This window comes from Galeopterus variegatus, unplaced genomic scaffold, assembly GCF_000696425.1.
Source record: "Galeopterus variegatus unplaced genomic scaffold, G_variegatus-3.0.2 Scaffold120, whole genome shotgun sequence".
Taxonomy (NCBI): Eukaryota; Metazoa; Chordata; class Mammalia; order Dermoptera; family Cynocephalidae; genus Galeopterus; species Galeopterus variegatus.
The window spans coordinates 524,200-541,893 of record NW_007726231.1 but is presented as its reverse complement, the minus strand read 5'-3'; the positions used below and the strand labels follow the sequence as shown (position 1 = coordinate 541,893).

The 17,694-nt window shown below is 36.4% G+C and overlaps 1 protein-coding gene across 6 annotated transcripts in view; it reads left to right on the top strand.

Annotated features, from left to right (window-relative positions):
* CADPS2 (Ca++-dependent secretion activator 2) overlaps positions 1-17,694 on the top strand; it is a 506,787-nt gene that overhangs the window by 112,552 nt on the left and 376,541 nt on the right. For all 6 annotated transcript variants that reach the window (XM_008587894.1, XM_008587876.1, XM_008587886.1 and 3 more), the window contains exon 2: positions 15,448-15,561. In XM_008587894.1, the coding sequence (XP_008586116.1) occupies positions 15,448-15,561 (114 nt within the window). The remainder of the gene's footprint in view (positions 1-15,447; positions 15,562-17,694) is intronic.

Below are 17,694 nucleotides of genomic sequence, written 5' to 3'. Positions count from 1 at the left end.
TTCAGTTTATTATTTTTTAAAGTTTATTATTTTGTTATTTTTATTTTTGGCAGCTGGGTGATCCAGGGATTGAACTCTGGACCTTGGTGTTATCAGCACCACACTCTAAGCAACTGAACTAACTGGCCACCTGAGCTTCATTTTCAGACAGCACTGAAAAGATTAAGGAGTTGGAGGTGACTGGAGCCTTAAGACATTATGGAGTCCTAAGAGACAAAGGTAACTGGGTAGAGAAACATAAGACAATCCAAAGAACAAAATGAAAAATAATATCGAAGTCTTAGAATGAGAGTAAGAAGATGCAGTACAAATACTAGTATAGAATGCCAAGTTACATTTGAATTTTAGATAAATAATGGATATTCTTTAAGTTTGTTCCAGTTATTGCATGCACATACTTGTACTAAAGATTTATTTCAGATAGATAATTATGAAATACTAAAAATTATCTAGTATTTACCTGAAATTCAAATTTAACTGGGAAGCCTACGTTTAATTTGGTAACCCTACCTGGGAGGCCTTGCAGACTTGTTAGACTCAGCAGTGGAACATGAAGTAGCCATTTGATTAAAATAGCCCTAGAAGCAGGCTTTATTTTACAATACCTCCTTTTTTGGCTTGTTTATTATTTCCTTATTAATTACTTGAACACTAGCTTTGTAACTGATAGAATCAACTCCCCTTTCCTTGTCCCTCTTACTGGGAAAATCATTATATATTCTCCCTTTTTTGGACATCACTTGGTGAATGAATGTGCTAAAATTTTGTCTTTACTTATCCGCAGTATTCTGTACATACATTCAGATTTGCTTTTAGAAACAGAAAATCGGATGCAAATATTTGTCATCCTCGCCTAAGTGTTCAGTTCTTTTAATGCCACTCTTGAAGAAGGTTTTTTTTAGCTGTTTATTCTTCACAAACCCTTGAGTTTGCTAATATAAATATGTTTGCAGTGATATCTTGGAGGTAGCATAGCATTTTGCTGATTAAATTTTGAAAAGTCAAAGAAGCAAAGAAATACAAAATGATTTTCATTGTTAGGGGGATAATGTGATCCTTGCATTTTATGTTCCCAAATACTTGGATACAAAGGCAACAAGCAATATGATTTAATTTATGTGAAATAAATTATTTTTAAAGTTGCTGCAGCTAAGATTTCTGTTTTATTACCAACCAGAATTTCATTATTTGTTGGGGAAATATTCAGTTAAACATTAGAAGATACTAGTTGTGGCTTTTTGTGTACAGTTACCAGTTTAGGCCTCCTTTTTGGAAAGGACAGCACAGAGGTGCAGTGCTAGTTACCCACACAGTAGCTGTTCTCTAGCCACCCTTCTCTCTTAATAGACCATTGGTTTTGTTCAGATATCAGGCCTTCATTATTTTACAGGGGTGGCTGGATTTTTCTCGAGTCACCAGGGTGAATCTTGCTTGGTCAGTCATGGTATTCCATTTCCCTTACCCCAGTGCTTTCTTTAGGAATGGACACGTGAACCAATTCTGGCCAGTAACATGTGGGGAAAAATCTGATAGAGGGTGTGCTGATTCTGGGGAAGTTTTCTCTTCTTTTTCAGAGTAAAATATTTCTTCAACAGTCTTTGGTTGTTGTTGTACAAGGGTGCTTTGCAGAGAGTTACTGTGGATTTCTTTGGAGGTGATAAGCTTGAGTACAAAAGTCAGCACATGGAGCATGTAGATAGATGGAAAAGGCCTGGGTCCTTGATGACTTCATTGTGTGGCTGAATTAACTGATTTTGCAACCTCTTACCTTGGGACTTCTTGAGATACGTGATAATAACCTCCCGTATTGTTTAACAGGCTGTTTTGAGTTAGGGCTTCTGTTACTTTTCAATCGAAAGCATCCTAAGTAAATTAAGGGAGTGAGATAGACCATAATGTTTACTGAGATTCTGCTTCTACTTATGTCAGAAAGATGGTCAGCAAAGATGGTGAGCTGCAAGTCCCTTACCTTCCTCCTCTTCTTCGCTTTCTTTTTGATAGCCATTTCTCATCCATGATCTACCCAGTTAGAAAGAAAGCAAAAACTTCAAACATTTCTGAGGAACATAAATTGATATCATCTTTTCTTCTTCTAAAATCAGTTCTGTCAAAACACTTGTTACCTACTGGAAAAGGCCATTGCGTGGCATGGAGCTGGTCAACACACTTAAGCTTTTAGATCGGCATGCAGTTGTCTGCTGCCGAGTCTGTCTGAATACTTCACGATGAACATAAAATTGCTGTTTCTTGCAAATATGACTTACACATACGGAACTTTGCCATGAAATACCAGATGGTACCGAGGCACAAAGTTCTTCCTGCCTGAGAACAATATCATCTGCAAAACAGAGCTACTCATGCTGCAGCTTAACAAAGAAATCCTTTGCTGTTTCTCTAGGCCTCACTGAGTCTGGCTGAACTTATTATTTGGACAACATACAAGCTATCTTGGAATTCATTTTACGATTGTGCCTATTTCCTCCTCCTCCTCCCTCACTTATATCACTGCTGGAGTCATTGCTCAATGGTTATGACAGGATACATGCCCAGGAAAGTAATAGTGAATGGTGGATTTTCTTCTACTGTAGACGAATGCACATCAGCAAACGTTGTGCTTTGTGCGGGGTGTATAGAGGACTGGCATCTGTGTTTAAGGAATCTGCATCTTAATAAGGAGAAAGCCACACAGGCAAATGATAGATGTATATACAAGGTGCAGAAATCGCACAAAGAGGATAAGATAACTTGATTTGGGGCAGCAGGAGGAAGTAGATTCTTGGAAGTCTCATCTGAGTTAGGTTCTAAAGGATGAAAGGGTATTCCAGGCAGAGGGAACAAACTGCGAAAGGCACAGTGACACAAACCAGCAGGTCGGGATGGGGTAAGTGGGAAGGAGGGGAGCTTTTACTCACCTGTCCAGGCTCACCAAGTCATGTGATGCTTTGCTAGGCTCTGATGGTCCTATGTCTTGACGGGGGTATGGAGAATGTGACTTGAGGAGTTCCAGAAGAAACCCCAAGGGTGGTCAGTGGCTAAGAGCATGTCAGTCAAATGTACCTGGCTCTGCCCCCGAGTTTTCTGAACTTGGGTCATTTTCTTAACTTCTCTGGGTCTTAGCTTCCTCATTTGGAAAACAAGGAACCCACCTCATAGGGAGCTATTAACATTAAAATTATTCATGTAAAGAGGTTGGTCTTGTGCTTTGTATATAGTAAATAGTCAATAAGCATAACCTATTATTTCTAGTTGTTAAACTATGCATATATTAAGCATGGTCAAGGGGAAATCATATCGGTTCAAAAGGCTAGTTCCCTCATTATCTGCCTTGACGTTGTTCACTAGACTCATTTGTAGGAAAGCATTGGCTAGAAACTTTGATGGCTCATGATGGACTCTACTGGATGGTAAAGTGGCACAGCATGAGCCGAACTTCATTCCATTTCTTGCCTTTTTCGTACTAAACCTCAAAACTTGTTTGCATAGCTTCATTGATTTTTGTCAGACCTTAATGGGTGGCTGGGGGTGGGTGGGATGGGAGTGACTTTTGATTGTAATAACTTCTTAGAATGGCTCCTAAGAGTCGTTTCTCTTTCAACTTTTTAGCTCAGCAGTCATCTCTGAATTGCTGGTTGCAACAGAGATCACTCAGCTGCAATTTATGATAATTGGCTTGCATTTGCTTTTGATGTGCTCATATTATTAGTGGGGACCATTAAAGGCTGTTAAGGTCCTTTTCACTCAGAGTGGTGAATAAAACGGATGCTGTCAATGAATAAGATGGTCCTAAAGCAGACTTTTTGGAAGATAATGACCAACAGGACCTGCCAGTTTTCTCTCTTATCTACGTGCCACCTTGTACAGCACCATGTTCAGGGACAGGACAGAGTCCTGTTAAAAAAACTCAGTACTTGGGCCGGCCCAGTGGCGCACTGCTACAGTGCGCTGCTTGGGAGCGCGGCGGCGCTCCTGCCGAGGGTTTGGATCCCACATACAGACCGGTTCCCACTCACTGGCTGAGCGAGGTGCAGGCACAACACCGAGGGTTGCGATCCCGTTGCCGGTCCGGTCCGGGCGCAACACTGAGGGTTGCGATCCGTTGCTGGACACGAGAAAAGACAAAAAAGGAAAAAAAAAAAAAACTCAGTACTTAACTTGATCATCTCTTCTAAGATTCAGCTGAATGGAGACATACAGTCAAATAAGAACACTCCAGTGGGTTAAGCAGAACATAGTGATAGAGTAAAAACTATGGATTTGGGTTCGGGAGACCTGGGTTATGGTCCCAGTTCTATGACCCAACTGGTTTTTTACCTCCACCTCTTGGTCTGTTTTCTCATTCTTAACATGGATGGACAATAACATCTGCTTTACTGTGTGACAGTGAAAAACACTAGGCAAATACTTAGGCATTGAATTTCAGCCCTCGTTAGGTTTCTCCTCTTTTGTCATACCACGGAACTTTGCCTCCAGCCTACATACAGTGGAGCCTGCCGCTGGGCAGGAGGCCATACGTCTTGCACAACCTTCAGCATAGTGCCCTGTTCATCTGTGTCTTCCAGGGACAATGACCATTACACACATTTCTCTGTACCAGTACTGTTGTTCTATTGAAGTATCGTGCGAGCTACATATGTAATTTAAAATTTTCTAGTAGCCATATTATAACACATAAAAAGAAACATGAAAATTATTTTGATAATTTATTTTGCCCTGTATATCCAAAGTGTTTTTTAAGTGTCACCAATTATAAAAATATTGGTGATATATCTTTTATATATATATATATGTTTTTGAGTATTTGAAATCTTATATGTATTTTAAAGTTAGAACATGTGTCGACATGGATGAGCTGCATTTCATTTGCTCATTACCCTAGTGTGGTTAGTGACTACTGTATTGACAGCACATCATCTGTTGTTAATTGTTCATCGGCATCCATCTTAAGACTCATTGTTGTCTGTGTCCTCTGCAATTGCCGAATAAAATGACCATGTATTTCTGAAATAATAGCAGTTATAAAGCATTTAATCTGTTAAGCCCTTTTATGCTATCACCTCATTTAATACAAGAGCACTATTAAATTGCATTGTTACTACTGTCATTGTGTAGATGATGAACTTGAAGCACAGAGGTTAAGGGACCTGCTTAAGATCCTACAACTTTTGGGTTTTCCTAGATGCAAACAGAAAAGTAGTCTGACCCTAGAGCTCTTAATTACTTCATCTACTGCCCTCTTAATGGCAATAACTATGTTAGTCCATTTTCTGTTGCTTATAACGGAATACCTGAAACTGGGTATTTATAAAGAAATCAAATGTATTTCTTACAGTTTGGGAAACGGGGAAGTCCACAGTCCTGGGGCATATCTGGTGAGGGCCTTCTTCTTGATGGAGGCTCTGTACAGAGCCCCATGGTAATACAAGTAGTCACACGGTAAGAAATGGCAAGAGCTCTTTCATTGCTCTCTTTATAAAGCCACAGTCCACACCCACGATAACTCATCACTCCATGAACGGATTAATCCATTCATAAGAGCACTGTCCTCATGATGCAATCACCTCTTAAAGGCCCCACCTTGCAAATACTGTAATCAGAATTCTAACCCTCTTAACACTGTTATATGGAGATCAAGTTTCCATCACATGAACTTTTGGAGGATACATTCAACCCACAGCAATAACCTTACTATTTAATGAAATAGGGTAGGATATCTATGATAGGCTGTTTTTTGATCCACTGTGGGAAATTAGAGTTTTTATAATAATTTGCATAATAAACTGAGTTTTTTTGTGGGGGTGGGTGGGCATAGGAATAGAGGATGTTGCCATCCTAGTAAGGAATAATTTTGTAGCAACCATTAACGTTCATTTGTCCTTTAGTTCGCTCACTATTTTTTTTTTTTTAAATATTGAACTCATTCTGTGTGCTAGGCATTTTTAGTATAGGGTGAAATAAATGAACTAAAACCAAATTCTTACCTTGAAGTAGCTTATCCCATTCTAGCAAGGGGACTTAATTAATAAGCAAATAAATGCATACGGGCTATGTATAACACATCGGATAGGAATAAATACAATACCTCTTATTGAAAAAAAATCTGTGGCTATGGGGGAAATGGAATAATATGGTAATTCGAAAGAATATAGGCTTTAGGATCAGAATACGGGTTCAGATTCTGTCCTTACCTGGTATTAGATGTGAGGTTAAACAAGATGCTTAACTTCTTTGAGCTTAATTTCATCATTTGCAACAATACTCTATAGGAATTTTAGGAAGATTGAGACATGTTGGCCCAGGGTACAGTTAAGCAGGATGAAAAAGTTCTGGAGATCTAAATGTACAGCATGGTGACTATAATTAAAATTGGTACTTGAAATTTGCTAAGAGAGTCGATCTTAATGTTCTCATCACACACATGCACGCAATAGCTGTGAGGCGATGGATGTGTTAATTAGCTTAATAGTGGTAATCATTTCACAGTGTATACCTATGCCAAAACATCATGTTGTGGGCCTTAAATATATACAGTTTTTATTTGCCAATTATATCTCAATAAAGTGAAAAAAGAAAAAAAATAAGACGTGTGGAATGTGCTCAGTATAGTATGGAAGGGAAACTCCCGGAATTCATGGACTTAACACCTGCAGTTTCAGTATTCACTAGCCCCTCCCAACCCCCCCCCCCGGGGTCATTTCTCTCTCATGTAAAGGAAGTTGGGAGGTAGGTGGTCTAGAGTTGCAGTGCCGCTCCACATCATGTGGTCTCCGGCTCTTTTAATCTTGCTGCTCCACTCTCTTCATGGGGCAAGGTGACAGTTCCAGCAAGCGCATCAAATTCCAACCAGCAGAAAAAGACGAAAGGGAGAAAAAGGCAAAAAGGGTTTGCTTCAGCCACCTTTTATGGTTTCCCGTAAGTCATGCACACATTTGCTTACATCTCATTGACCTTAACATAGTCACTTGACCATATCTACACCTGCTAGGTGAGGCTGGTATTTGTAGTCTTATAAGGGCATATTCACAGACCCAAATATTTGTGCTTATGTAAGCGGGCAAGAGGTTATTTGGATAGGACATTATTGGTATTAGTGCCTCCAACAGGATTTATAATACATAAGACGTGGCTGGGACCCTCTGTTATTCTGTTCTGATACACAGTTTGGGGAGCTCTGTTGTTTCAGAAACGTGGAAGGCACTGAAGATTTTTGCCCCAGTGGTTTGATGTAAATGTTTTTGATAGAGTGTTGATAGAATGGGAAAAAGAAAATAACAACTATCTTTTAGTCTTTTTCTGTTAATGTCTTTTACTGTATCTAATTAACAGGCCTTAAGGCTATGTCTGTGTGCATTTTAATGAACATTTAAGCCTGGAATAAATCCTTTTAGCTCCTTGAAAAACCTTTCTCTTTCTACCTTTCTTTGAGGTATACGAGGCAAATGCACACCTACCATTCAGTCCTGGAGATACAGGACCCACTAGTCACCTGCCACTTTGCTGTGGAATTGACTGTGACTCCCTTTACTAACCAGGATGTTGGGCAGCCCTCACTATGAGTGTAAAGAGTCCTCCTGGGGACTGCAGGTCAGGACAGGCTCCATGCAGCAATAGTTGCTGGGTTCCCTAGTAGCATATTGGCTGGTATCCTGCTGTAGTAAATATCTTGGCATAAATCTTCAGTTGATCTGCAATTTAGAATGAAAAAGCTAGAATCCAATTTGAACATCAAAAAATATGTAAGAAACATAAGACATCTCTGAACTCTATAATCTGTTTTTCTTGTGGCCATTATTATTATGGATAAATTATCATAGCTACCCAGGATTTAGAAAATTTAGCTTTTACTGTCAGTATTTGAAGTATTCTTTTTATAAGGCTGACCTCTTGATTGTATTTAGATATTTGCAAAGATATTTATGTTCTAGTGAAGTTTCTGCATTGTAGTTTTAAATGAAAAGTTCTTTTAAAATGTTTATTAGATTATTTCTGCTGGTCAAATTTTTCTTTATATTTGAAAAACATTTTACTCATCCATTGATAAATATAGTAGTTTGAAGACAAAATATGGGCAAAATTAAAAGTCTGAATAGTAAAATCATCTGTCTTGAAGAATATTAATTGATAGATTGTATCAAACTGAGGGAGTACATTTAATCGTAGGATTGGGGATTCTTTACTTAATCCTGAACTGTCGAATATTTTTATAATGACCTGGATGAAGACTATGGAAATGTCTTATTTCATTAGTGGATATAACAAAACTAAGAGAGGTATGTGGACATTGGTGAAGGAATCTGAATTCTGAAAAAAATCATAGTCAACTGAAACAATGGACCAAACCTAGCAAGATGAAATGCTGCTTAATCATGCACACGTAAGAATGTTTTAGAAGTTTTTATTGATTATAAGCACAGTGTGAGTCAGTTGATGTGACTGCCAAGAAGAGTTAATTGGTTTTTAGGTTGAATTAATAGACATGGAATGCTTAGAATGTGGGAGGTGGTCCTCTCACTTGTCTCCATGTTGGCCACACTGTGCTGGGAGAATTATGATCAGTATATCCAGTGCATTTTAAGAGAGACACTGCTATTGTGATCAGTTTCATTTGCTTAGTTGTATAGCTTTCAAAGTGCTTTCATGTACTTGGTTTTATTTAACATACTTATTTTATGAACCAGAGTGCATGCTTAGGACAGTACCCAGGATGTGGAAGGGAGCTGGCAAAGTTTATCCTAGAAAAGAGAAGACTCGCAAATAATCTAGTACCTGTCCTCAAATTCTTGAACTGCTATGTTGGAGAAAGAAGGTAACATTTAGTCTGTTTTGCCTTGGATAGTACAGAACTAGGGTTGTGTGGTAGCCATAGAGAAGCAGATTTAAGTTTCTTATAGCTGTCCAAAATTAGGTCTCATTGAGGTAATAAAGGTATATGTGTATGTGTGAGTCTGTGTTTTAATAGGCCCATATGGAGTCTGAGAGATGACTTGTTGTAGATTTTGTAAAGATTAAAGCATTGATTAGAATGTTAAATAGGATGATTACTGTGGTTCTTTTCTGACTCTCTTGGTCTAAGTTTCTTTGAAATCTTCAAGCTTGAAATGTTAAAAATTTTCTACCAGAAAGGAGAATTGTCCAATCTTCGTGCAGGATAAGATTTCAACTATTTGCAATGGATTATAATTGTTCTGAGTTTAAAGATGTGCTAAGTTACTATTGTAGCTTATATTAAATCAAAATTAGTTAAAATTTGAGTAGATAATAGGTCCTGTGATTTAAAACCAAAAAATGAATAAAGTGGTATAGGTTGAAAATTTTTTCAGTCTTATTTACTAACTGTCCAGTTCCCATGGCAATCTTTCTTCTATAGTTTCGGTCTGCATATGTAAGCAGATTCACATATATGTTCTTATTTTGTCCATTTTCTACATGAGTGGTGGCTTATTTTACATATAATTCTATAACTTGCTTCCTTCCCAAAGGTATTTTGATGATTTTTTTGTATCAGTAAGAAAAGAACTTTTACATTCTTTTCATGCAGTTAACAGTATACCACTGTTTAGATTAGCATAATTTAGTTAGTCTCCTATTATCATTTGTGTATTTTTTTTTGCTATGATGCAGCAAATAACCTTGTACATGTGTCATTTTGCATGTGTGCAGGTGTATCTGTAGTATCAATCCAAAAGTGGAACTGCTGATTCCAAGAATATGTGCATTTATTGCCAAATGTTTGTCGTACTCCTCTTTTTGTTATACAAATTTATATATTTCCAAACATTAAAAATGACCTCTCATGTAATTTTAATTTGCATTTTTCTTAAATGAATGAAGTTAGAAATGCTTTCATAGCTTATTGGTTATTTCTTTGGTCATATCCTTTTTGTCAATTTTTCTGTTGATTTATTGGTCGTCACCATATCAATTTCTAGGAGCTCTCTATATGCTAGGAAATTAGTTCTTGTGGATATTAGTTGCAAGTATTTTTTTTTTCTGGTTAGTCTTTTTCTATTTTGCTTATAGTTTTTGCCATGTAAAATTTATTCTCAATTTTTGTGCAATTAAATTTAAGACTTTTGGAATTTTTTAATAGAGTTTATTTCTTAGAGCAGTTTTAGGTTCAAAACAAAATTGAGCTTGAGTGAAAGATACAGATATTTTCCATATACTCCCCATCCCCACATATGCATAGCCTACCCCATTATCCAACATCTGCCACCAGAACATTACTTCATTAAAATGGATAAACCTACAGTGACACATCATTACCACACCGAGTTTATAGTTTTCATTAGGGCTCACTCTTGGTGGTGTACATTCTATGAGTTTGGACATATTTACCAGTATAATGACATGTATCTACCATTATAGCATCACTAGTTTCACTTCCCTAAGATTCCTCTGTGCTCCACCTATTCATCCTTCCCTCCCCCTGCTCATCTCTGGCAATCACTGATCTTTTTACTGCCTCCATAGTTTTGCCTTTTCCACAGTGTCTTATAGTTGGAATCATATAGTAGGTAGCCTTTTCAGATTAGCCTCTTTTACGTATAGCTGTCCAAAATTACTTAGTAATATGCATTTATACTTCCTCTGTATCTTTTCATGGTTTGGTAGCTCATTTCTTTTTAGTGCTGAATAATATTCTATTATCTCAGTGTACTGCAGTTTATCTGTTCACCCACTGAAGGACATCTTGGTTGCTTCCAAGTTTTGGCAATTATGAATAAAGCTGCTATCAATATCCATGTACAGGTATTTGTGTGGACTTAAGTTTTTAACTCCTTTGGGTAAATACCAAGGAGTGTGAAGACTGGATTGGTAAGAGCGTGTTCAGTTTTGTAAGAAGCCACCAAACTGTTTTTGCAAAGTAGCTGTACCATTTTGCATTCACACTAGCGATGAATAGAGAGTTCTTGTTGCTCCACATCCTCACCAGCATTGGGCATTGTCAGTGTTCTGGATATTGGCCATTCTATTAGGTTTATGGTAGTATCTCATTTTAGTTTTAATTTGCATTTCCCTGGTGACCTGTGATGTGGGACATCTTTTCGTATGCTTATTTGCTATCTTTGTATCGTCTTTGCTGTTGTGTGTCTTAAGTTCTTTGGCCCATTTTTTTAATCTGGCTGTTTTTTGTTTTGTTTTTTATTGTTGAGTTTTAAGAGTTCTCTGTATGTTTTGGATAACAGTCCTTTATCAGATGTGTTTTTTGCAAATATTTTCTTCCAGTTTGTGTCTTGTTTTTTCATTCTGTTGACAGTGTCTTTCACAGAACAGAAATTTTTAATTTTATTGAAGTTCAGCTTATCAGTTATTTCTTTCATGGATCTTGCCTGTGGTGTTGTATCTGAAAAGTCATTGTCAAATCTAGGGTTGTCTAGATTTTCTCCTGTGTTATCTTCTGGAATTTTTATAGTTTTGCATTTTATATTTAGGTCTGTGATTCATTTTTAATTTTTGTAATGGATGTAAGATATGAGTCTAGATTCATGTTTTTTTGTTTCTGGGTTTGTTGTTGTTGTTGTTGTTGTTATGTGGATGTCCACCATTCCAGCACCATCTGTTGAAAAGACTGTATTTTCACCATTGTTTGCCTTTGCTTCTTTGTGAAAGATCACTTGATTATACAAGTATTTGTATGGGTCTATCTGGGGTACTTTGTTCCACTGATCAATTTGTGTATTCTTTTGCCAATACCACACTGTTTTGATTACTGTAGCTTTATCATAAGTATTGCAGGTGGATAGTGTCAGTCCTTCAACTTTGTTCTTTTCCTTCAATATTGTATTGACTATTCTGGGTCTTTTGCCTTTCTATATAAACTTTAAAAATCACTTATCAATATCCACAAAATAATTTGCTGATATTTTGATTGGGATTGTATGGACTCTGTAGATCAAGTTGGGAAGAACTGACATCTTGACAATATTAAGTGTACCTATCCATGAACATCGACTATCTCTAGATTTATTTCTTTTTTGATTTCTCTTATTAAAGTTTAGTAATTTTTCTCATATAGGTCTTATACATATTTTGTTAGGTTTATACCTAAGTATTTTATTTTGGGGGTGCTGATGTAAATGGTATTGTGTAGTTGATTTCAAATTTCATTTGTTCATTGATAATGTATAGGAAAGCAAATGATTTTTGTATATTAACCTTGTATCCTGCAATCTTGCTATAATTGCTTATTAGATCCATGATGTTTTCGTTGATACTTTGAACTTTCTACATAGACATTCATGCCATCTGCAAACACAGTTTTATTTCTTCCTTCCCAATTTGTATATCTTTTATTTCTTTTTCTTGTCTTATTACATTAAGTAGGATTTCTAGTATGATGTTGCAAAGGAGTGGTGAGAGGGAATATCTTTGTCTTGTTTCTGATCTTAGTGGTGAAGCTTTCAGTTTCTCACCATTTAGTTTGTATAATGTTAGCTGTAGGTTTTTTGTAAATGTCCTTTATCAGGTTGAGGAACTTACCTCCTATTCCCAGTTTACTGGGAGATTTTATCATGAATGGTGTTGCATTTTGTCAAATGCTTTTCTGCATCTATTGATATGATCATGTGGTATTTCTTCTTCAGCGTGTTGATGTGATTGATTACATTAATTAATTTTGAATGTTGAAAAGCCTTGCACGTCTAGGATAAACTCCACTTTGTCATGGTATGTAATTGTTTTTCTGTTTTTTAATTTAACTTGCTAATATTTTGTTGAAGATTTTTGCATCTATGCTCATGAGAAATACTGTAGGTTTCTTTTCTTGTAATGGACTGTGGATCTTGAGTCACAGTTAGATCTTTTTCAAATGTTTAAAAGAATTCTGTTCTGTTTTCTTCTAGTGCTTTTAGGGTTTCATCTTTATACATTAAAAGTTTTAATCCAATTGGACTATAATTTTGTGAATCATGAGGAAATTTAATTTTTTTCTGAATGGCTACCCAGTTATTCTAACATCATTCATTGAATAGACCATCATTTACTACTGATTTGAGGTGCTATACAGGTATTTTATAGTACTTTCTTTAATTGTATTTGGGTCGATTTCTTGGGTATGTTCCACTGTTCTCTTTATGTATTGGTGTATGATATAGTTTATTTTGACAATGCAAATAACTTTTAGGGAACTCTTCTTTCTCACAGCTATCCTCAGTACTAGATTTTAATTTAATTTCCTTTTTCTCTCCATGTCTTGTGTTTTTGGAAATGTAGACCTCCTCTCTATACTAATAAAATACCTTTTATTGACTTTTTGTATATCACTGTAATATCTGATGCTATTATATGTCTTAAGTGTAACTGCAGTATTTTTAATTCATGGAATAGTTGAAACCCAATATTTAGTCAGGTACCTCTGATGTGTTTTGTGAACTGTACCAACTTTGTTGGAGTTTCCAAGAAGACGGTTTGCTCAAATCTCCTTTCCTTGTTTATATCTGCAAATTTTCCACACCATAATTACCACAAAGTAACTCATTGTTATAATAGCTAAATTTAAATACTAATAAACTAGAAATTGCAAAGATGGTATTTTAGAGGAATATTTGAAGAGCAAATTGTCTTTGATAGAGATTGAATGAAACAATGCACAGGTTCTAGTTTTTGAACACTATTTTATTAGTCAAGTGAGGAGTTGGAACAAGTGATCTGTAAGGTCCCCTCCAGTTCATTGTCATTCTCACATGCATTTCCATTATTTTACTGAACACTTGGTTTCCAAGGTGAGGCCCTTTTTGGTGATTACCAGGGCTTGGCAACTAGAGTGCTCTCAGCTGTCTCACTCTCAGCAATTGCTGTCCCATTTCCATCTGGCACCTTTTGTGAACCATGCTCAGGGAGCTAAAGTCATGGACTTAATTTGCCTTGCTAGTACACACACATACAAAAGGTCCCTACTTTCATTTTCTTCATATTATAGAAATAGAGATTGTAATATAATGGTGATGTTCCTACATTTCAGCTTGGTTTATCTTCCCTTAAAAGGGAGGAGATAACCTGAGTAAAGAAATGGAATGGTCTCTCTCCACTGTTCAGGGCAAGGGGCTTTTTTTTTAACCCCTGGGTACAATAAGACATTTCTTTCAGTCTGTTACTACCAGCAACAGTTTCTTTACAAACTGTCTGTGTTGTCTCCTAAATAAGCCCATTTTTGGAAAAGAGCTTGTCCTCCTTTATATTTGAATGGCATTTTAATAAGCCTTTTGAACAGATTTAAACTTATTTCACATCAGCCTTCTTTTAGAAGCCAAATCATATCAGTTTGTTTAGTCTTTCTAATCCTTTAATCATTTTATCCTCAGTTCCAAATGCTTCACATCTCTCTATAGATTCTAGAACTGGACTGAGTTCTTTAATAAAGTCTGATGAAGATCAAATGAAATGGAAGGATCACCCCTTTGCTGTTCCTTGTGTATTTCAGGATTTGGTGTTTTATTTCCAAGACTATATTGTTCTCTCTCCAGTTAAGCAAAAAAAGGAATGCTTCTGCATGAGCTGATATGCCCTAACTCTGGGGAAGTATGTGCACCTGTAGTCAGGACCAACTTCATAGGCATGAGCCTGCGCAGTTGCCCAGTGCCCCATACTTGGTTTCATGCTCTGTGCCTCATGTCATGGAATTCTTAATAATTTTTAATAAGAGGCTCCCTGTTTTTATTTTGCACTGAGCCCTACAAATTATTTAGGGTACTCTGCTTGTATTTGATGACTACAGAATGTTTGTAAGTCAGAACCTAGGTCTGACCCACCCTCAGTAATAATAATGGGAGCTAGACCTAGGGTGAGGCAATCTGGTTGTAAACCTGTGCCCCCACCCTGGTTCACAGCTCTTTCCCCAGCACGCTAGAGGAGGCACTCACTGCTGTCCATTGCCTCTCCTCTTTTGGATTTGTCTCCTCCTTATCATTCCTTCATTTATCTCAGCTTGGGCATTGATGTGTGTTTGTTCATAGAATCCAAACTTTTGGCATCCAAAGTTGTTCTTTCCAGGGGATTCTTTCTCAGGGTCCCTTCTGTCCTTCACAGTCTTCCTTCTATTACCTCTTGTCCAAGGCATCATTCACCCATATCCAGGAGTTCTTGTCCTCTCTGCTTTCTCTGTTCAGGACAGCTGGCAGTTTGTACAATAGTTAATTTCTCATTCAAATGTTAAATTTACCCCATTTCCTCAAAGAGACTGGGGTGGTAATCGCAGGAATTCTGTTTGGGGTAGAAATGTGGATGCCATTTCTATATCAGGATTTCAGAGTATATGGGAAAGTGACTTGGAAACATTTAAAATTTAGCTGTTAGTACAAGTAGTAGGACGTTTTAGCTTTTATTTTGTTTTACCATAAAGTTAATTCTAGGTGTATGTAGTTAATATATATACGGTAAATATAACTTGTAATAATTTTTTAATTTCATGCATTGGCTAATGTATCAGCTTCTTTTCTCTTTTTCTTGTAGCTTAACAAACAACAGTTGCAGTTACTCAAAGAACGGTTCCAGGCCTTTCTTAATGGGGAGACCCAAATTGTAGCCGATGAAGCATTTTGCAATGCAGTTCGGAGTTACTATGAGGTAAGTTTAAAGCGCTTTGTTTTTGGCATTCTGATGCTTTCTTAAGGATTTTTTTAAAGTGGTTTTCCCATTTTAAGAAACACACTGGTATGACAGGAAAGCTGTGAGTTTGCAACCTTCCTGAAAGCATTGTCAATTCTCTTTTGCAATTTAAAAAATCTAATTCCTCAGCCTGGTTATGAGAGATAAACAGAATTGAAAATTATTCTCATCTTTTGAGAAGAGGCAAACTGTTTAGAAAAATCTTCTGGCAGTGATTGATACAGCTGAGTATAGCTATCTTTAGGTCCACATGTCTAAATTATCCTTTTTAGGTGGGATTTCAATAGTAAATTGCTATCTTATGCCATTTTGTTTCCTAAGCTTTATAATAATTAAGGCCAATAACTAATTCCAAGAGGAAAAATTGAATTCTATATTATTATAGATGGAATAGTACAACCAATACCATCTTTCCAGTTCTGATTTTTAAGCTTCTGACTCATCAGGAATGCTCTATGGATTTCCTATGAACACCAGTTTTCACACATGGTCATTAACTGCTTCAGTGAGTTGCCAGTAGGTGTTATGTTTAGAGAGTTCTCTTTTTTTCTAAGCATTTCAGAGTTACATGGGGAATGCATCATAGTTTACTTATGCAACTACAGGGAAGTTTATATTTCCCTAAGCCTTGGCCTATTGAATTAGATAAATATGGAAGTCTTGCTTACCAAATATGTATATGACATTAATCTAGTGGCACTAGTGGTTATGTTATCTAGCTGTTGACTCAGAATATCTTAACAAGTGCAGGGCCTCAAAAGTCTTAACACTGTTGGTGAAAATGTAAATTAGTACAGCCGTTATGGAAAACATTATGAAGGTTCCTCAAAAATCTGAGAATAGAACTATCACATGATCCAGCAATCCCACTACTGGGTATTTATCCAAAGGAAAGGAAATGAGCATACCTAAGAGATATCTGCCCACCCATGTTTATTGCAGCACTATTCACAATAACCAAGATATGGAATGAGGCTAGGTATCCATCAACAGATGAATGGATAAAGAAAATGTGGTATATGTACACAATGAAATACTACTCAACTATAAAAAATGAAATCCTGTCATTTGCATATTTACGGCTGCATAGATGAGCCTGGAAGACATTATGTTTGGTGAAATAAGTCAGGTACAGAAAGATAAATACCATGTTCTCACTCATATGTGGGAGCTAAAAAAAAAGTTGAAATTTTGGAAGTAGAGAGTAGAATTGTGGTTACTAGAGGCTGGGAAGGAGAGGTTGGTTAATGGATACAAAATTACAGCTAGATAGGAAAAATAAGTTTTAGAGTTATGCAGTAGTGCTGAGGATGTGTGATCAATAATTTATCATATGTTCTCAAATGGCTGGAAGAGAGGAACTCAAGTGTTCTCATCACAAAGAAATGATAAAGTTTTGTGATTATGAATATGATAATTGCCCTGATTTGATCATAACACATTGTATACATGTATTGAAATATAACTGTGTACCCCATATGTACAATCAATCTGTGTCAATTAAGAAAAATTCCTTTAAAATAAAAAAGAAATCTTAACAATATGTAACCTTACGTTTCATCTTACAAAGCCTGAGTCTTACACAATCAAATCGTACCCTGAATCTTAAAAGATGAAATGTAAGGTCTTATATTTGTATTATGTGGTAAAAACAAAATAAAAGCTAAAAGCCTGTGTTCAGAATGAAGGAAATTTAGCTCAGGGAAGTAATTTTTGTAAAAATATGTAAATTTTAAAATAAAACAGTAAGCTCATTTTTAGTTTTGATAAATATACCAGGGCACTATAAGATGATAACGTTAGGGAAACTGAAATTGGGTAGGGGGATGAGGGAATTCTTTGTTCTATCTTTGGAACTTCTGTGTAAACCTAAAATTATTCCAAAATAAGTGTTTTTTTTTAAAAGTAATCATAATATGATGTGGCCACAGTTTAGTAAAAGACACACTTAAGTGGTGCTGATAAGAATATCGTAACTAATGAAGGAAAAGGAATCCCCACTGTATTCTACATGAGGATTGTGTTTTCTTCTGGGCACCATATATAAATAAAAAGATGTGGACAAATTTAGGGTAATCAGGTTTGAAATAT